Source organism: Gastrolobium bilobum, unplaced genomic scaffold (genome assembly GCF_033153095.1).
Source record: "Gastrolobium bilobum isolate Gb01-03AN ecotype WA unplaced genomic scaffold, APGP_CSIRO_Gbil_v1 utg13107, whole genome shotgun sequence".
NCBI lineage: Eukaryota > Viridiplantae > Streptophyta > Magnoliopsida > Fabales > Fabaceae > Gastrolobium > Gastrolobium bilobum.
In genome coordinates, this window is record NW_026895812.1 from 126,671 (window position 1) to 148,477 (window position 21,807).

General features: G+C 36.6%; 2 protein-coding genes across 3 annotated transcripts in view; both read left to right on the top strand.

The window, feature by feature from the left end:
• Positions 1-4,268: 4,268 nt before the first annotated feature.
• LOC133296128 (protein ALP1-like) lies at positions 4,269-5,427 on the top strand. The gene is made up of 3 exons (XM_061495075.1): positions 4,269-4,799; positions 4,895-5,120; positions 5,222-5,427. The coding sequence occupies exons 1-3, from the start codon at positions 4,269-4,271 to the stop codon at positions 5,425-5,427; spliced, it is 963 nt and encodes a 320-aa protein (XP_061351059.1).
• A 7,643-nt stretch (positions 5,428-13,070) lies between these two features.
• The window catches only part of LOC133296129 (uncharacterized), a 40,433-nt gene continuing 31,696 nt past the window's right edge, over positions 13,071-21,807 (top strand). Inside the window, exons 1-2 of one of the 2 annotated variants that reach the window (XM_061495077.1) lie at positions 13,071-13,207; positions 19,336-19,461. In XM_061495077.1, the coding sequence (XP_061351061.1) occupies positions 19,375-19,461 (87 nt within the window). In that variant the 5' untranslated portion in view covers positions 13,071-13,207; positions 19,336-19,374. The remainder of the gene's footprint in view (positions 13,208-19,335; positions 19,462-21,807) is intronic. The other variant, XM_061495076.1, reaches the window with a different exon arrangement.

Below are 21,807 nucleotides of genomic sequence, written 5' to 3' on the forward strand. Positions count from 1 at the left end.
CAATTGCATGCTCATATGACAATCCAGTGAGCTGCCACACATTACATGCACAAGTCTTGTACGTTAGATTGACTCCAACCCTTTCACCTTTTCCAGTCACTTCGTATAAATCTTGCTCCAAGTTCCCTATCCAAAATCTCAGGAACTGCAATGCAACCATCAAAATATATGTCTATTTTGTTCCCATTACTTGAGGCAGCCTTGACCATTTGCAAAACATCTGAATCCTTTTCAAGAAGATGCAACCCAACCTCTAAATCACTCTCACCAGGCTTCAACCACCACATCTGCCTACATTTGTGGTAACCATACCCCTTGAACAGAGCTTCAAGGTCACGAAGGTTTACATAGTCTGAATTCATTTCAGGTAAATCATTCACTCTGCCATTCACATAATTCAGCTTTCCTTCATCATTCCTAACCAACACACCCCCATGATGATATTTTATCACTATATATTCATTCATCTGCATAGAAAACAGAACATAATCATTTTTTACACTACCTTAATATTATTTTACAGTATCATACAACCAATCAATTATTTTCAATATTACTATAATACTGTAACAGTCACGATTATTTTAAATGGCTGCATTGCTAAAAATTTGGGGTTTTTTTTGTAATCACTACACATGGCAACTTAAAATAACAACAGGGGGACCACATGCAACAAGTTCCAAAAATATTCTACCAAAGGGGACCCCATAAAAAAACCCTAACCATCTCTTGCCCTAAACCGCACATGGGGGACCACATTAAGCAAAAACACAATGACCAAAAAGGATAGAGGGACCACAGAAAATAAAGAAATGGTTTCTCTCACGTACCTTGCACGAATGTCACCACAGTCACAACCGTTTTAAGGATCTTCACCCTAAACCACACTACTTCCAAAAGCTTGCAACTGCAGAAGACACGTACAGCAACAAAGCACCGTAGGTCACCAACCTTCACCGAAAACGAAGCTCACGAGCTGAGGAAATGGCAGGTATGGACAAGTTACTTGTTGTCTGATTGTGTTAACTGAGTCAACAACAAAGGTTCAATAAGTCTATCTTCATCAAACGACGTCGTCCCCTTCTACACACCTGATACAGCCTTCCAATGTAAGACGACGTCGTTCCTTTCTCCTCCACGTGGTTGTGACGTTAGTGACTCAGCCACTTAACGTTCTAGCTGGCCTCCGTCAAGTGGGTCGTCACATTCCCAGTGACAGAAGGACAAACGTGTCCCTTTTTTCAAAAATTAGACACTGAAATGTGACTTTTTTTTACCTAGGGACTAAATTGTGCCGCGTGAAAATTTCCAGGGACGAAAAATGGTATTTACTCTTATTTTTAAAAAAGTTACTTTTTTAAAAAATAATTTTTTTTTGAGAATTTTTAGATATTTGGATAACAACTTTTAAAAAAAGCAAAATTTAAAATAAAAGTTAAAATGCTGCTTTTTTTATAGCCAGTAGTTGGTTGCTTTTGAAAAAAGCAGAAATTAAAAGAGAATATAAATTTGTTTTTTGGAAAAAAGAGAATATAAATTTTTAAAATATAATTTTAACCTTATCCTATCATACCTATTTTATCTCTCATTATACCACGATCATGCTATTTTATCTCTCTTTTATTGTAATTATATATATAAAAGTGCTTTTTTTATTTTAATGTCCAAACAACTTTTTTATGTAAAAGTAATTTTCAGATCATATATCCAAACATAAAATAACTTTACCTTTTAAAAAAAACAAAGCATAAAAAATTATTTTTTTAAAAGCTCATCCAAACGAGCCCAGTTTGCTTTATTCAAAATCTTAATCCCTAGTGATTATAATGCCGTTCATTAAATACGTAACAAGCTACAATTATGATATTTGTTACCTCTACAATCTCTGTAAAGATCATCTCCACAATCCTTCGCTTACAATCATTATAATTTCCACTATCTCTGTCAAGATTCTCTCAATGATCTTTGGAAATGGATGATCTTCTCTCTTCTATAAGGTGGTGTTTGGTTCAGGGGAACCAAACATTTCCCCATGCAAATGAACATGGTGATCTAGGAATTACACGTTTGGTAGAGGGATTCAAGCAAGTTCCATAGCTTTAGCAAATGCATAGCATTCTAGCATTTGGTCATACTTAGCCAGGCAACGTCACTGTTTGCAAAGCGAAGTTGGGGGTGGGTTTGTTGAGAAAGCCGTGTAAGTTGCAATTTGCACAAATTTTGCAGACGAAAATACCCTCTGAAACTTGAGAAGATATTTTTATCATCCTTGTGTGGTCAGCAAAGCCCGTGTGTATTTCTTAGTGCAGAAGCTAAAAATTCCTTGTGATGGGTTGAAGAGCAAATCTTCAGACGGTGAGGCTTGATCGGCACAAACATTGCATGTTGGTTCTGACGAGACTCTTGCTTTTTGTGGTTGACAGTGTCCAAAGGTAAGCATCGTTGAACAATGGTTCCTTGTATTTGGGAACCATTTCCCGAACTATCGACCTGACCCTTTCCCTCTTTGTTTATGTTGAGGTGACAAAATGCATGGACGATCGAACCAGTGGTTTTGTCAGACCGGAGTTTGACGTTTGTATCTTGCTATTTTGTAGATCCTGCATCCTTAGTTAACCGTATCTAGTTGCACAGGGGAGACTCGTGAGACACATACCATTACTGACCGTTTTTACTTGCTGTCCACCGTAGATTTGTTTGTGGTTAACTCCGATCGGGTAAGTATTTCACGGGTCATTACCTATGAGAACCAGTTTGGGTTTTATTTAGATACAGGGGATTGGTAAGGTAATGTTTATATCAGTTATGGTCTGTTAGTTTTGTATGTGTGCTTTCTCTCTTTGACATTTTATATGTCACTTGTCTGTCTTTACATGTCTTGTTGCTACTAATAAACTTCGAACTTTGTTTTCGTTGTATACTGCTGAGATAACCACATTGCTTCTGTACCATTTGACTACCACCGCATATACAGGAACTTTGTCTGTATTTTATTGCCCTTGATTAAGTTACCTAAACCCACTAACCTTACCGTCTCTTTATTGGGATGTAAAGAGTCAGTTTAAAGATTCTTGATCTGTGGTGTGTTTCAGTTTTTGTTTTTTTGTTTTTAAGTTATGGAATGTTATTGCAATCTTGAAGTGGATGTATTGGTATGGTAAGACAAAAGATGTCATTACTTTTCCTGATCGTTCACAAATGTCATCCCAATCTAAAATGAATACTGTTATCTTTCCTACTCCCACCATCTTTTTTTGTACGTCAAATCTTCATATTTGAAGTAAAAACCAACAAGTGAAATCATCATAATCTTCATATTCAGCAAGCATGTTTTACTGTATTTGATTGAATTAATCCTCACAAGTGAAATCATCATCCTCTTATGTATATAATATAAGAGTACATATATATTAGTTGAATTACCTGATCCTTATGTATGTATGTATATATATATATATATATATATATATATATATATATATATATATATATATAAAGTTGATTCCCAAGTCCTGCCCAAGCAACTGACCTGCATTCTACAAGGAAAAACTAGTCACTTCAGCAGGCATGTTACTAATACATAAGGATGTGATGTTTGTATATTGTATTGTATGTACATAATCTAAATTTGGTGTACATCAAAGACAGTTAAACTACATAACAACACGAACAACTATATTAGACTATCTTAAGAAAGCAAGTAACAACATAATAGGGATGATTCTCATGTTTAAAAAAAAAAATAATGGACATGATTCTATGGTCCTGCTTTAGGCAAGTGCCAATTGCCACAAATAAGTGACTACTAAATAAAAGGATTTCAAAGAGAAACTCAGAAGCCATGAACTGCCCCTACTTGTCTGGACCTGGAATATATATTGATGCTTTATGTTTGAAAATAATTTTTAAAGTGTTTTTTGGAAATATTTATTTGTTACAGTTTAAAATGAAAGTAAAATGTATAATTAACTCTTAAATGTCATATTTTCTGTTTTGATTAAGGCTCATGTTTGATTGTTGACAAAAACGTATTACTTTGGTTAGAATTGTTATTCCCACTTCTTTGTTTGGTTGTTGTTCTGGTGCGTGTGTGCGTGTCTGCTTATATTTTTTTTATTTAGCCGAAAACGTTGTTGGATTGGTTATTGCGATGGAATAGGAGAATCTTACATAATTTTGACAACCTTGTGACTTATTTCCGCCGTACATTTGTAATATTTTATGTTTACTGACTAATCTTAATGTTTTTATCCTTCACGTGTTAGATAATGGCAAACGACAATGGAATGGAGTTTAGTGTCATTCTCATACTGATTACTCATTTGGAGTGTTTGAGTCAACTGACTAACATGTTTGTCAGTATATGTGCCGTGTTGTTACGCATTGCTGAAAATCGGAGAAATAGACGCAGGGCAGTGGCATACAATTTTTGTGGTAGGGCTAGGGTCAGGGAAGTAAACTTCCTTAGGATTGTTCATATAAGTGACACGGCTTGTATCGAGAATACAAGGATGGATAGGAGGTGCTTTCATAACTTGTGTGGGTTGCTTAAAACTGTTGGCCAACTTCAACCGACACGACATATGGGTGTTGAGGAGATGGTTGCAATTTTTCTCCACATCTTGGCTCACGATGTCAAGAACAGGATAATTAAAAGACAATTCATGCGGTCAGGGGAAACCATCAGTAGACAGTTCTCTAATGTGTTGCTGGCAGTGTTACGTTGTCATAATGTTCTGCTTAAGCGACCAGAGCCAATCCCGGAAAACTCAACTGATGAAAAGTGGAAGTGGTTCAAGGTAAGACAGTTGTGGCTGTACAGTTATACCCCTTGCTATAAGATTCACTCATCTAGCGTATGACTATCTTATTAATTTTGTGATACGTATTATAGAATTGTTTAGGAGCTCTTGATGGGACACACATAAAGATTAATCCCTTACAAGCAGATAAGGCCAGATACCGGACTCGAAAGGGTGAAATTGCAACTAATGTTTTAGGGGTTTGTTCTCAAGATGGTCAATTTATATTCGTCTTGCCTGGTTGGGAGGGTTCAGCTGCAGATTCTAGGGTGCTAAGAGATGACATAGCTCGTACAAACGGTTTGAAGGTTCCTAAAGGTATTCCCTATGACTCTTTGTAATTCCTGATTATATTGACAAAAAACTTAACTTACGATATGGCCCGAATTGATATATGTTCATCGTATCTTTTGTTGTAGGGTATTATTACCTATGTGATGCTGGTTACATGAATGGGGAAGGTTTCCTTGCGCCGTATAGAGGACAACGATATCATCTTAGCGAATGGAGGCACGATGCCCAACCAAGAACAGCTCAAGAATTTTTTAATATGAAACACTCCTCTGCAAGGAACGTCATTGAACGAGTCTTTGGAATGCTAAAAGGGCGTTGGGCAATTGTTTGATCGAAATCATTCTATCCCGTTAAAACGCAATGTAGGATTATCAGCGCATGTTGCTTGCTTCACAACCATATAAGGAGAGAGATGTCAGTGGACCCATTGGAAGCTGAAGAAGTCGACATGAATACTGCTGAAGATGACCTGGGAGGTGTTGATTTGATTACTCATGTGGAGTCATCTAATGCATGGACAGCCAGAAGGGATGAAATGGCACATACCATGTTTAACACGTGGAGGAATCGTGCTTGATTTGCAGCACATAATTGCATGATGTGTTCAATTTGTGTTTTATTAGTGTTGTCTGGCTTGTAAACTTTAATGAATTTGCGGTGGATGGTTGTAATATCACTGAAACCTTAAAAACTGCTTCAACCTGTATTTGTCATGTATGCTGCTATGGATGTTTGTTTAGTTTGTGGTGTTTACTCTTTTGTCGACATTTGTTATTACTTCATATTCTTAACCTCATGTCATACAATTCATCAATATATGTTCCCTAATTTTATTGACTTATGGCAGATCTTGTGTTTGTTGGATTCAAGTTATGGGTGAGGACAACCAGAATTCAAAAACCAAACGTAATCACACTTGGACTGCCGAGGAGGATAAGATCCTCATTGATTGTCTAACTGAGGTGGCTGGATGTTTTAGAGGTGAGAACGGGTTTAAACCAGGCTTCTCTAATGCAATAGAGAAGATGATGCATGGTAAGATACCTAACTGTACACTGAAAGCTATCCCGCACGTCACCTCCAGGGTGAAATTGTTGAAAAAACAATACAATGTTATTGCTGAAATGACCGGACATGGTGGTGGGAGTGGTTTCGGTTGGAATGACGCCAAGAAGATGGTTGACGTCGAGAAGGACATTTTCGAAGAATGGTTGAAGGTAACATTGATTTTCACTTAAGTTATTAACTTTTACTAACTTTCATTACGCAGTTGCATTCATATTCCATTTATAACAAATATTCTTATTGCGCAGTCTCACCCTTCTGCAAAGGGTCTTTGGAATAAGCCATTCCCGTACTTTGACATATTGGGAACCATATTTGGCAAGGATGCAGCAACAGAAGGTAATTCGGAGTTGATGGGGGAATCGGTCCATGCAATGGAGCAGAATGCTGAATGCAATGCGGAGAATGTGAATGCTTTTGACGACTATCTAAACTTTACAGGGGACTACATACCCACACCATTGGAAGAGCTAGTGATCCCTGAGATCCCAGTTGAAGAAGTTGTGCCATCCTCAGATGTGTCTACTGCTACTGTCAAAAAGGGAAAGAAACGTGATAGACCTGAAGATCCATTGGTTGCTCCTATAGTTGATGTCATGAAAGATATTAATCAAAACTATCGCAAGACTACTGATAGCATTGACAAGTTGGTTGCCTGCTTTCAACATCAAGCTGATGGGAGCATAAGGCGGATGTCAATTATGGAAGAGCTGGAAAAAATTGGAGATCTTACTGATTCACAGATGGTTCAACTTGCTGTCTTGTTGGGAAAGGATACAACTTTGACAGATGTTTTCATGCAATGCAATGATCAGCGAAAGAAGTGTATGCTGGCTGGGTTGTTGTCTAATTCTCTATAAACGGGTTGTGCAGAATTTTTTGGAGTGTATGTGTATATAACCATACAGATTATGGTACCTTTTGGTGTGGTTTGATGTGCTTTTGGGAGAAGCTACATACTTTCAAATATTTAAATTGCAACAAGTCAGAAAAATAGAGCTTGCCTAGTTGGGAGAACATGAACACTGCTACTCAGTTTTTGTGTGGATGCAGGAACACTATTGTCATGTTTGCTCAATTAGGAATCGTATTAATCAATTACTGTTTTAATAATAGGTGCTATTGCTTAAGGATATGCTGGTTAGGTAAATTATGATGCTTTTGGAGAGTGGTTTGTAGGCCTGGCCAAGGGAATATGAGTAACATGTTCATAGTCATGCTTACAGCAACACTTTGGGTATTGCATCACTCAGAATCGGTAGATGCTCTTTAACTCATAATTTTTTGTTTCTGGTTCCAAGAAGGACATAAATGAAAAGGTATGCTAAATTTTGATTGTAGAAGCTCATTCTCTAATTATATTTAAACTGTTTATTAGTTTATGTTATGCACTATGTTTATAAACAGACTGCAAATAACATTGAATTGTTCCTTTCGATTTAACACTCCAATTACTGACTACAAACATTGAATGTTGCGAGTGTATGGTTGGAAAGATACCATTCCTGAATGCTACTGTTTTTGAAGCACAGCTGCTCATGTTACTAAAAACATGATGTTTATATTATTCTGGTGCTACTTTCTAGTCAAATACAACCATGTCATTGGTCCTATGAACATAACAGCATGGTAATTTAAGTGTTTATATATGCAGATACCAGTAAAGAAGGACAACAAATGTGGAGACAGATTGCACAACATGACATTGGCTATCCAGTGGTGTAATTGGCTGTGGATCATTTGTCATGTATGCCATGTGCCACCCCTACGTTGGCTAACTTCAATGTCAAGCTGTTTCAAGAATGGGAGTGCATTGGACTACTGACTACAAGTGTATGTTGTAGACAATGTTCATTGTGCTTTGGAATGAAGCTCATATATTGGGAAATTGATTATGTTGTAATTTAAGTGTTGTTACACATGTCATTGATAATGTTTAACATCTGCACTGTTGTATTATAAGATCAGAAAGCTTAAAGTACCTTTGAATTTATGATGATATCGTATGCTAATCGTGGTGAATCTTTCTCAAATTTTCGATTGCAACCAGCCAAGATGAGCCATATTGTCAATCATTCATTGTTAGTTTATTCTTTCAATGTTTTTTTATAACATATATAGTAAACATATCAACCAACAAGGTTTATAAATCCGGATATGATGTCCTTTATGAGTACCATACCAACTCCCATCCATCGTGATTCACCTCGAGTTGGGAGTGCTTTTGAATTTGATGTTACGCATGTTTTTGTCTAAAAAAATACATCCTTAAGGACATGAGTTTGTCTTAATGAATAAAGTAAACACTTAATAAAATAAGTTGAGATCACAATTTCAGCCACAAACAGAAAAAGGAAAAGAAATCTTCAGTAGTGTGTAACTGGGATCAGCATTAAAGATTGATTTTTCCAGGAAGCAGAGTTCTACATGGGTTCAAAACTGAGGAGTGGAAGAAAGCAAACTGAACCGCCGCACATTAAAACATGAGAGACACAGTCACAAGACAAACTAAAAAAAAATCATTCCACCACTGTAGAACGAAAAATTTTGACATTAAGCTACCACTAGGTGATGTACTACACAATGTCAACCTTGTCCTAATTGTCTCTGTCCTATTTTAACCCCAAATTCTCATTCAGTTTGTAATTAATTGGCCATCATCACCTTAACAAATTCATCATAATTTATTTTGCCATCACCATGAACATCAGCCTCTCGATTCATGTCATCAACATGATCATCAGTGACCTTCTCTCCAAGATTGGTCATCACATGGCGCAGCTCAGAAGCAGAAATTAAACCATTCTGATCCACGTCTTTAACTCTGAATGCCTCTTTCACCTCCTGCTCAGCCACTTGTAGTTTTTCTTGGGATCCCTTTACTGGTTCTTCTGGACCTTTCCTGCACTTGTGGAACCTCAAGCTCAGGATTCTCAATGCCATCACTGACACTCCTTGTCCTAAGTAATGGGTGAGGGGTCAGAAATTGCAAATTTTTTTGGGAGGTCAAAATATGGTGTGTCATTGGTTTCAGCTGAGGGATCAGAAATTGCAACTGTGTTTGGTAACTAAATTTGTTGTGATTTGTCTTGAGAATCCTTCCCTGGTTCTTCTGATTTTTCCTGCACTTCAGCAACTGCAGGCTCAGGCTTAGGCTTGTCTATTTTTTGGGAACATGTTTCCAAATATTCAATTTCTTTCACTAACTTTGCTTCTGATTCTAATACAGGAATATACTCAGTTGGATTGGTTATTTCTTCAATGAATTCAGCAGATGCTTGAGGAATGTTGTCTGGCTTTTGGCTGCATCAGAGGCTGGTGCAATCAAACTTTTCTCCAACACATTGTCTGCACCAGTTGCTTCTGATGACAGAGAACCATAAATCTTTTCTACTGAAATGTTATTACTTCATGTTTAAATAATCAAAGACATATGAGCTACTAATTTTACCACACCTCCAATCAAAAGTGGGAATGTCTCTATATATATAGTTGGTTAGATACCCATTATAGTGTTTGCTTGGATCTTCATCAAACAAAGGAATAATGCTAAAAACTGAAATGCCAACCTGATTGTACAACAACTCAGAATCTGTAATAGCATAAACCCTGCGGATCTTGTTCCCCGTAGCTTCTAGCAAACCATCCATGATCATCAAGTAGTCAATGAGTGGATCCTCTGCATAAAAAGCAAGCCTTTTCTGCACCCGAATAACAGGAAGACTTGATGCTATTTCCATGAACCCTCCAATTCCAGAAAACCCAGAACCAGAATTGACAACCGCAGATATTGACAAGCCCTTTCAGATCAGGGTGTTGAAAATTGATCAAGCTCATCCTTCAAATTTTCCTCCTGAACTTCTTTGCATACTTCATCATAATTGTCAAAACAACTGCAAAGCTCATCTTCCTCTTCCTCTCTTCCAACACCATCTAAAACTGCCTGATCCTCCATTTTCCCAATTTAAAACCACATAACCTGAAACACCATCTCACACACAGTTCAATCCATACAACAAATATAACAAAATCTGGTTCATACCATTCAACAAATTTGACAAAATCTGGCCAAAACAAGGTTGCACATAAACCTCACAAACAGATGGTTCAACTTAAATTAAATAAACTTACATACAAACAAATATAATACTTAACAACCATAGTCATAGAAGGTTCAACAAATATACAACAAACCCTAAACCATTACAACTTGGAAATGCACTTTCACTTTAGCATCCCATACGACTGTTTCACTTCAACCACATTTTATCGCTTTCCACATAATAATCCCAAAAGTTATGACAATTACAATAACCAAAACAACTAATCTTTTATTCATATTTTCATTCTTCACACAAGTCCGGCAGGTGGGTTCTTCAAACCATTCAAAGAAATGACAATCTTGCGTTGTCCTGAAGTTAGGGCATCCAAAAAACTGTCTCTTATAATTTCTGGCCGTATGAGACGTACGCAATGCAGCCGGCACTCCACAGTAGCACATCTTCACCCTCGATGTGTATAACGATGAAGAATGCCCAGAAATTATGCTTTCAGACCCACCAATTCCAGATCCGTTTCCACCCATGCTTCCTTCAAATAATGGTCTCCTCCCTTGCATACTAGTCGCGAACCGAAACTGCGGTCAGTTAGAATAAAGTCACAAATTGACAGTCAGATAATACAAAATATTCATACAAACGAACAACATTGCAAATACAACTCTATCTCTGATATATAATTATTATATCTCAATTGTTACGGTCATCAGACATTGATAGTGCGTAAGGTTCGTTTGACTGCAGTACATTAAAACAATGTATGCAACCCACTTAACATGGTTTTCTCCTTCTTAATGGCTTGTTTTCATATCTTTTTGCTGGTCAATATGTGAAGAAATACAGCTGCAAGAAAACAATAAATAAATCACTGTACCCTGCAAGCGACTTATTTTACTTAAATCGGTCACATGCCAGAAACGAAGATGTAAACGTAACAATCAATTAATATATATATATATATATATATATATATATATGTATATATATATATCAGCAGCTGGGTTTACATAAATCTTAATTTTCAACAGAATCTTTCGATTTCAAAAAGGTTTGACACCCACAACATTCCAACACACAATCAAAACGAAATGCAGACGATTTACAAGCTTAGGGAAGGCAACATGTTTTACATCTATGAGGAAGGATTAACTTGACTTACCAACAAATATGGTGCCAAGAACCAAGTGGAACCCTAACTTGCACAGGAACGTTCACTGAACAACACCACCGTCATGTCCAACCTCGGTTGTGCCTGTTCACAGAGAGTTGAGGACCTCAAGCCGACGAAGCTCCCACTTCACCTCGCCTGGTTTAAGAAATGCACTGAACTTGATGGGGAGTGACGAAACGGTCACGTGGAGGACGTTGCGTTTTTGAACTTGGATGACAAATGGCGAACACACTGGCCACATGTACGCATAATAGCATATTTGTATTGGGGTTATATTTGTCATTTCATTCTATTTACCCATCCAAATTTTATCATCAACCAAACATAGGTTTTATACACTTTCATAAATTTCCCGAGTAAAATTTCGTTCAACCAAACTACTTTTTTTAAACTTCCCTATCTATTTCACTTTCCCTGTAGATCCCTAGTAATTACATTTTCCCGGTGAACCAAAAATATCCCATGAACCAAACACCACCTAAATGCAAAGGTGAAGCCTTCGAATATTGAGCATCAAATTATATGTAGGTGCATTACCACTTCTCGACCATTGGAGCGCATAGAGGAGCCACCTTCAACAACCATCGGATCCCCATCAATAAGACTAGAAGTGGCATCTCAATTGGTTCAAATAACATTGACCGAACAAATATATTAAAAATTATGAAATTACACTAAAACAATAATTTATTTAACGAAATCCTAGCATTTTTCACAAAAAACGAAAAATGAAAATGATTGATCAGACACGAATGTATATTAGATTAATAAAAAATTCTTAAATTTATGCCAATTCTTTTATTTTTATAATAAAAATACATTTATAACTTTCCAAATGAATAAAAAACTCGAGAATATATTTATAATTAAAAAATTGGAAAAGTATTTTTCCAGATCTCCAGTAAGCTTAAAACGACGTCATTTTGAGTTATAAGATTAAAAAATTATAATGATATAGACTAAAATAATCCTGCAATATATTATAATTACAAAAACACTTTGATTTTCGCCTCAAAACGACGTCGTTTTGAGCTCTCTGGAAATAACTTATTTCTATTGATTGAAGAAATCCTTTGTTCTTAAAAAATTACACTTAAATAAAACAATTGATATAAGGAAAAATATTTGTCCTTTTAAATGATATAACTTTGTGTCATTTTAGATCATAACAGTTGATTTTCGTCAATCAACGATTATGATTTATTGGATTTTATTGAGAATTACTAATTAATTAATAAGTTTGACCCAATAAATTTTAACTATTGATTGACGGAAATCTGGTTAGGATTTAAAATGATACAAAATTATATTCTTTAAAAGAAAAAATTAATTAATTAATTAGTAATTCGTAATAAATCTAATAATTTTGTATCATTTTAGATCCTAAATGTTAATTTTCGTCAATCAACAGTTAAAATTTATTAGGTGAAATTTATTAATTAATTAGTAATTCGTAATAAAATTCAATAAATTCTAATAATTGATTGACGAAAATTAATTATTAGAATCTAAAATAACACAAAATTATAACATTTAAAAGGATAAATTTCTCACAAGAACCGTTAACATTTTCTATTTACTCCACAGGTAAAATTGTAATTCTACTTTATGATTTTTTCGTTCTCTTCAATTTTTTTACAACGCAAATAGAAAAACATTTTCTCGTTTCAAAACAGAGCAGATTCTTCTCTATTTCGTTTCATCTTCTTCACTGGTTATTCATCTACACACACTGAAGGAGGAGGAGGAAGAAGAAGAAGCAGAAGGGCAAAAAGACAACTACGAGAGAAGCTCGTGTTCTTCTCTCCTTAACCTTTGTAAGTGGATCTAACCCTATCTCACTACCATGCCTAGCTGCTCCTGTTTGTGCCTCTGAATGTTGTTTCTTTTCAATCTGAAACCTGTTTCATTTTTCTTTTCACAATTTTGAAAAACTTGAGTGTTCTCGGTGTTTATCTTGTTCGAAACCAACAATTTTTAGTATGTGAGTTTATCGTATGTTTTATGAAGGGGTTATACATAGAAATAGAGTAGAAGTGCGCATAAACTTTGTGAGGAAGTATTTTAGATATCATATAACGAACACCTCTGTTGTTAGATGAAGATATAGTAGGTATCTTAAACAGTATTGGTAAGCTATTTATTTGATATTATAGGCTAGTGAAGACAATACTGAAGTATAGACATAGAAATTATGTCACGAATTACGAATAGTGATCCAAAATAAATTAAAACAATTTTGAAAATCTGTTGGACCAATATCCTAAAATGAATTATTTAAAAGCAATAGTTAATAAATTTTTGACAACTCAGTTTGGGTATGGTACTCATTCGGGTAACAAAGCAACTTCATAATATAATGACTACTCTAGTTTGAGGTTTACACTGCTTTTTCTTGGGGAAAGGTGAATTTGTATTTTCTGGTTAATTGATACAGTGTTATCTATGATGAATTCACATAACAAGTGGTATTACGTAGTCTTCTAATTCTAGATACAACAAAGTTATCAAATGCGGATTGCGGCATGTCGCGGCCAACCCTGAAAAACGCTATAGCGCTATAGCGGATTGCAGTTACGGAAATAGCGAAATAGATATATGACAAAAATAATGAGAAAAAGAAACATTTTTTAAAGGCAGATATAGAAGAAGTGATAGAAAGAAACACAGATAGACTAAAAAACCCCTTAAAATTTTTTAGTTACACAATTAAATTTAGGACAAAATTGACATTTTGCTTTATGACAGCAATATGGCCGCGATTTAGCTGCAAATGCGATCGCAATGGCCGTTATTGCGTTCTGGTGCGACGCGACTCGGTTTCTTGCGGCGAGGCACCGCAACGTCCATACGGCGCGACTCATGACGCTATTGTGGTGCAATTAACTACTATGAGATACAATAAGGAAAGGAGATGGGATTTTTATCATTTGCAAGTCACTAGAAGGAACTCACTAATTGGAAATTGCTCACTACTTTTTCCTTTATTATTGATATAATTTACAATGGTCGACTGACTATTGTAAATTGATTATGGAAGTGAAAATCACCTAGATTTGATTTGGTTGATGGAGCTGAATATATGATATCTCTTGGATTTTGTGCTCTGTCTTTCTGAGGATGCTCTTGCACAAGGAAAGGTATAGGGACTAAGGAAGAGTTGTGGTGAGGATTCTTTGTGGGTTTTTTTGGTGTTGGTGTTTCCTCAGTTGAAGTAGCATTATTTTAGCTTTCTTTGCTTGTGGTATGTTTAGAAATATCTTAGGGAGCTTGTGTAACTTTTCATAAGTCCATAAAATTTATTGCTACTACAGTACAACCGTAAGGATTATTGATTGGAAGGGGTTGGTCCTAGGTGGAGGAGGTGGATCTTAGGTTTTCTTTCAATGTTCACTTTCTTTCAATAGTGAACCTAAAATCTTGGTTTGGAGGTCCAAGGAGAGTTTGACAAGGTGATACTGTATTACATTTTTTATTTACTTTAGCTGTGCAGTTGCCTTGTTGGATGATTTGCAGGGTAGTTGATAGAGCTTTATAAGTGGTCTAAGAGTATGATTGGAGGAGGTTGTGGATCCTAATTGCAGTTTGTTGATGACATATTGACAGACTCTTATTGTTGATGGTGTATAATGTTCAATTTTTGAAAAAAATTTCCCTTCTAATTTTTGAAAATATTTTCACAGTTGGGTAGTAATTTGATGAATGGACCAAATGGTGGCTTGGGTAATATTATTCTGGAAACTTTCCCCCTCATGCAACTTTTTCTTGCTTTTGGTCCAGATGGCCCCGTACATATTTTTTAGTTCCTTCAAGGGGAAATACATGAGCCTTTTGATATTTTTTAGTTCCTTCTATAAGAGAGGTTGATGTATTAGCCCTGTTCAGGTGTGCTTGTCCAGAATCTATCTTTATTATCTATCTTATCCTTGTTGGGCCTGAGACTAGGTTATCAATAGCACCAATATCACGTGCTATCCTATGGTGTGGGTAGTGGCACCCAGCTGCTATTTCTACAGTTGGCAAAGTGGATTGAACCTGATGAGTCAACCCACCAACCTGCCTTAACAGGATGGGTTGGGTTGTATATTTCAATCCACCAACCCAACACAATCCGTCCTGCATGTAGGCGGGTCAAAGCGGGTTAGGACCGGTGGGAAGGTTCAATCCGCGGGTTAGTGTTTTTTATTTTATTTTTTTTCATTTCAACTTGTCATCTTCATATATATCATATCGTTTCTTCACCAACATATTCATGACTTTAGTGCTATATATATTATGTACGACACATTTGACTTTTTTATTTGCATATGAAGTAGTTTTGTTGCAAAATTGCAACATCTATGGCTGTCTCCAATGGTGAGTTCACTACCATTACAACTGAAGATCGAACTGAACAAAATAAAAAGACAAGCGTTTCCACGCAACATATTATCATTCAAGGAATTTTATAATAATAATATTTGTAGAAATTTGCACACCGACACACACTTCTTATTTAATCCCACAAGTCATTATCCCAATATAAGTTCTTTATATATATATTTTTAATATTAAATGACACATTAGGAAAAAATGAAACTTTTCATTTTATTTTTTTAGTCAAAACGGTGGACTGGTATTTCCAACAAACTCACCAATGGCGGGTCAACCCACCCCATTTTTGGCAGGTTGAGGGTGGGGAGGGGCGGGTTGACTTGTTTTGCCTACCTTAACTATTTCCCCTGCACGACGCTACGATTGCAGTAGCATCCGCAGTCGCAGGTAGCGGATTGTAGTGCTATGGTGAAGGAAGGGCTAATCCCATTTTTCCTTGTGTAACTGGTGTCCTATCATTCATATTAAGGGGGTATAATCGACTTTTAACCCCCTTTTTAAGTTGGAAACTTCATCTGGACTGTCTCTCTTGACTGGTATTCTGACTCATTTTCTGGTAAGCCCATCAACATCTGGCGACTCCTCTCCTTGACTCTGTTTCCGGCTATCCACTTTCTCCTTTGTTTTGCAAGTATTTTCTCTCCGAGTTGGTATTTTCTGCTCTGTTCGGAACTATTGAGAGTATTTTCTTCTTTGTTCTGTTCAGAATTCCAGCAAGGAAATATGCATTTGACAGTATTTAGATCCTTCCTTTGTGTTCCTTGAATTTATTTAATTTAGTTCCTTGCAATGAATTCCTGTTGCTTCCTTTATGTTCCTTGAATCCTTGTTTGGAATGGAAGTGACAATAGAATTAATTATGAAAGAATGTCTTTAATTTTGGGTAATTTTTATTTTTAAGCATCTATATATATGTAGTATAGTTTAGTATAGAATTTATGTTGATTTCAATGTAGCAGCTACACTGCCACCCGCGCTATACTGCTATAGCATTTTGGGGGGCCCGCTACCTGCAATTGATAGCTATGGCCTGACAGCCTAGATGAGATTATGATGGATTTTTTTGGATTGAAGGGGGGCTGAAGAAAAGAGATCATCTGGTTAGCTGGAAGTCTGTTGTAGAACCAAGAAAGAGAGGACTTTAGGCATTCGCAATTTGGTGTTGAAAGGCATTGCTTTTGCTTGTAAATTTCTTTTGGGTCATTTTTAAAGGCAACTTTTCTATGTTGTATGCCACCAGCCTACTAGAGTTAGTATCATAAACATCAGAATGGGAGAAAATGAGATGCTAACCAAACAATTATGGCAACTCACTCATGTCCTTGGCAAAACATCTTTCAGGGATATTTATTTTATGGTAGGCTATAGCTTTCATGCTATATTTGGGGACAATCATTGGGTAGAGATATTTCTTTTCCTGGGGCATTTGTTAGCTCTTTTGTAGTTTAAATTACATAATTTCCAACTCCAAATTTTTTAACAATATTTATCATCCCAATATATCTTGAAAGTTCCATTTTTTAGGAATCTTGAAGCTAAAGAAACTTCTGACTCTGAGATTTAGATAGTGCACTTGTACAACATTTATAATTTATTATTTGCATTACTATGTTGTTATTATGCATAGAAATTCTTGACCATGATCTTCTTTGTGACATTGCTCAGATGAACTATAATTGCATCTTTTGCTTTTCATAATATTGGATGTTGTTAGTATTGAAAGATGTAAAACAAAGGTTTTTCTGAAAACTGATACATTTGATTTACATTGATAGTGGGTATTTATACAAGAGTAAATGAGAAAAAAATAGATAATGACTCAGCAATGAGTCATCAGCCCTATCCTGTCTATAGAAGCAAATTCAAAAATTCAAATTCCTATTAAAGGAAAAAATCAATCACTAATTAAAATAAAAAATGGAAAGATTTTCTACAGTTAGTCAGTGCTGAAATAGATTTTAGAGGTTAAGGAAACAAATAGGAGGCTGAGTCAAAAGACTAGTATTAAAGGATAGTGTCTATTTGTCCTGATAAGATGTTTTACGTTGAGAGTTTCAAAGAGAAAAGGATATGAGAGGGGAGTTAAAGAAGTTTTGTTTAGCCATTTTATGTTGAATTTTTATTTCTTATTTCCGCTTCTGTGGATGTCTCTGTTTCTACATGTTTTGTCTTGTGGATGATGTTAGATGCATCCCTCTTTACCTTTGCCTCATAAATTATAAATGTGTTAGGATTCTTGAACAAAGACAACCTCAGAGTAGATGTTAAAAAGGAATTTCAGAACAAGAAATAAGAAGGTTGCAGAAAAAATACTCAAGAATGCTTATTGTATTGAAGAGATTGATGAGCAGGGATTAAGATCCGTTACAAGGGTTTCCCCTTCTGAACTTAGCCACACGACTATGTTCACTTTCCAACTAACAAAACTAAAGCTTACACTACTTTCTGTCTTATTTAACCACTCAACATAATATCCCTTAATATCCTCTTTACATTCCTATGCTCTAACTAACTGCCTCAAGCTAACTATCTCAACGAACTACTCCCCTCTTCTCCTGCTTATTTCTTCTTTTATATACTTTCCAATTCTGCCTCTCTTGACCAAGTTCAACAAAATGTATTTAATCTTTGGCTTTATTTTCAAATGAACTTATCATTCTCCAAAAAATGTAAAGAGAGAGAAATGTAAAGAGAGAGAATGCCTGGTGGGTTGACAGTTCTACTTACATCTTTTATTTCAAAAAAAAGAATCAGAGGGTACTTGGTCTTGTGTCAGTGAATTTTGCCTACTGTCATTTCATCCGTTGTTGTGATGATGTCATTATGTACTCTGTTTAATTTGGTGCTGTTTCCATTGAATAAATGCATGATGCTCTACCTCATACACTAGTGGCAAGTTCATGTTGACCTTTACTTGGGCACATGTTAGTATTTTTTCTTTCTTTTAATTCAGGAACAGTTGGACACTTGTTCTTCACTTGTAATAAAAGGTGGCTATTTTCTTAATGGAACGATGTATTTATTTTATTTTATTTGTTGGGGAGCGGTTGGTGAGCACAGGTTTGCATTTATACTTTGGAGCTGTTTTATTAAGGCTTGAAAGCAAGGGGGCTAAAATTATTCTGATAATGTGTAGTTTATGCATTCTTTTTGTGTATTTGGTTGGAATGGAGTGGAATGCTTTCATCTTTGAGGTTGTCGTTTTGACCTCAACTTGCTGTATGAGATAGTATTGTTTTTATGATCTTATCAGTGTTCTTCTAATGGCTGTTTTGAAGGAGTTTCCATTTCAGATATACATCATGCTTACATTCTTGATTTTTCCATTTTCTTTGATGTATTTTGCTTTTTCTGTGCGGAGTATATATTATCCTCCCTATAGCTGTTGTTTCCATTCTTTTTTAGTAATAAAATTTCCTTATCTACCAAACTCCTTATTGAGTTGATATTAAATTTTAGAAGCTCATTGGCTTTTTCATGATGAATTTACATCATTTTGATTATGCGTTTTTGTTTCATTCTATGCATCAACTCCTTTATTTAGTTGATATCCATTTCCTGTGAATTATAGGAAAATCTCTGGGATATGTAAAGCTTGGCAAAAAGCAGAATGGGCAACGACATATTTGATGGGCAGATATTAGCAGAGAAGTTGTTGAAACTCAACAATTCGCAACAAAGCATTGAATGTATCCAGCATTGCTCCCTCTTATTTTTTGTTTGTTTGTTGTTTTAATTACAATACTTCTTTTAGTTATTTCTGCATTATCAAGCTGCCAGTACTTATATTATGGGAATAAATCCTTCCATGGCGCTATTGGTTCATTATAGTGCATTGGGTACTGTTAGAATATCAGATATGATATGATTAGATTTGATTAGATATGATTGGATTCTGTCTTATCCGTAAATAGTCTGACTGTATTCTGACTGTATTAGGATTAGGTTTGGATTAGGTTTGGGCCTTACACTTAAGCCCATTAGGGTCTCTATATATTGTAACTCCCTGACACAGATCAATACACAATGTATTCTTTTACATTTAACTTGGTATCAGAGCTCTTTCGTTCTAGGAACCCTCGCTTCCGCTCAGAAACCTTGTTTTTTGCTTTAAAAACCTAAGCCCACTGCTTAGGAGTCCTCTTTCTTGCCGTGCGTCCTTCCGGCAAGCCTTCTAGGGCTGTAAACAGCCTCTGAGTGATTTTTCCAAACGCGTCAGCACCTTCGACGGCCACCGGAACCACCGCCCGCCGTCAGAATCACTGTTCAGGCAACCGAAGACTTTTTCCGGCGACTTTTCCGACCAAACTTCACGCGATCAGGACCGTCTCTTCCCGGCGACCAGGTCTGTGGTGGTCCGGTCAGCAACGCATCTCCCACGCGCCGTCACGCGCCACCTGTCTTCACTGCGCGTGGGCTTCACGCGGCACCTTCTGCCGGCGCGTGAGCACTATTCCGGCGGTTTTTTCCGGCCGGTCTTGGACAGAGAAGCTCGCCTTCTCCTCCCCTTTCTGGATCTGTGATTGTTTCTTTGTGGGTCTGACCTTAGACGCGTGGTTCTTCTTGATTGGATATCGTTTGCCTTCGTTTACGGCTTTTATATTTTATCTTTAAATGACAGCAGCATCTCCTGATCTCTCGGAGGTTAACTCTCCTTCTATTGTTGCAAATATAGCTCAGTCAGACAAAGCATCATTTGGTTCAGGTTCGGACTGTGCTGCACTCCAAACCCCTCTCAGGAAGGCTTCTCCTCAGTCTCAGCCTTATACTGGTAATCCCGTTGCTTGTGTTTCTCATTCTACATCACTTGGCACTTGGATATTTGACTCCGGTGCTACCGATCATCTCTGTGGTAATAAGGAACTCTTTACATCTCTTACTTATTCTGATCATTTACCGTCTTTTACCCTTGCGGATGGAACCAAAGCCCCAGTTTGTGGGATTGGACAAGCTCGTCCGACCTCTACCTTGGCCCTGACATCTGTCTATTACATTCCTGGCATCCCTTATAACTTAATTTCTATTAGTAAGTTGATCCACTCCCTCACTTGCACCATTACTTTCTCTAACCATTCTGTTTCTGTGCAGGATCTGGGTACGGGGAAAATGATTGGAGTGGGTCGTGAGTCACGGGGGCTTTATTATCTGGATGTGCCTCGTCCTTCAGTAGCATGCTCTCTCACAGAATCTCCACAACTTATCCACAGTCGCCTTGGTCATCCAAGTCTTTCAAAGTTGCAGAAAATGGTTCCTCTTTTGTCCGGTCTTCGGTCTTTAGATTGTGTGTCATGTCAACAAGGGAAGCATACACGCTCCTCTTTTGCCAGTCGAGTCAATAAACGAGCTGATGCCCCTTTCTCTCTTGTTCATTCAGATATCTGGGGTCCAAGTCGTACCTTGTCTGTTTTAGGTTTTCGGTATTTCGTTACCTTTATTGATGATTTTTCCCGTTGCACTTGGACCTATTTAATGAAAAATCGTTCTGAGTTATTTTCCATTTATAAAAAGTTTTCTACTGAGATCCATACTCAATTTGGTGTTTCTATTCGTATTCTACGTAGTGATAATGCTAAGGAATATGTTTCTATTGATTTTTCTAATTTCTTGGCCACGCAAGGTACTTTACATCAAACTACTTGTCCTCACACTCCACAACAAAATGGGGTGGCTGAACGTAAAAACAGACATCTCATTGAAACTGCCCGTACCCTTCTTATTCATATGCAGGTTCCTCTTCACTTCTGGGCAGATGCTGTACTCATCTCTTGTTTTCTCATCAATCGCATGCCTTCATCTGTGCTCCACAATGACATTCCTCATAATCTATTGCTTCCAGATGTTCCTCTTTATCCTCTAACTCCACATGTCTTTGGTTGTACTTGTTTTGTTCATGATCTCACTCCTGGTAAGGATAAGTTAACATCCAAAGCCTTTCAGTGTATCTTTCTTGGTTATTCTCGTCTTCAAAAGGGTTATCGTTGTTATTCTCCCGACCTTAAGCGTTGCTTAGTTTCCGCTGATGTCACTTTTCTTGATCAACAAC

What these genes read in the sequence shown, in the direction of transcription:
- LOC133296128 (XM_061495075.1), top strand. Translation starts at nt 4,269, where the DNA reads ATGGCAAACGACAATGGAATGGAGTTTAGTGTCATTCTCATACTGATT. An exon ending in AAAAGTGGAAGTGGTTCAAG is followed by an intron (nt 4,800 to 4,894) that starts GTAAGACAGTTG and finishes TACGTATTATAG; the next exon opens with AATTGTTTAGGAGCTCTTGA. An exon ending in CGGTTTGAAGGTTCCTAAAG is followed by an intron (nt 5,121 to 5,221) that starts GTATTCCCTATG and finishes CTTTTGTTGTAG; the next exon opens with GGTATTATTACCTATGTGAT.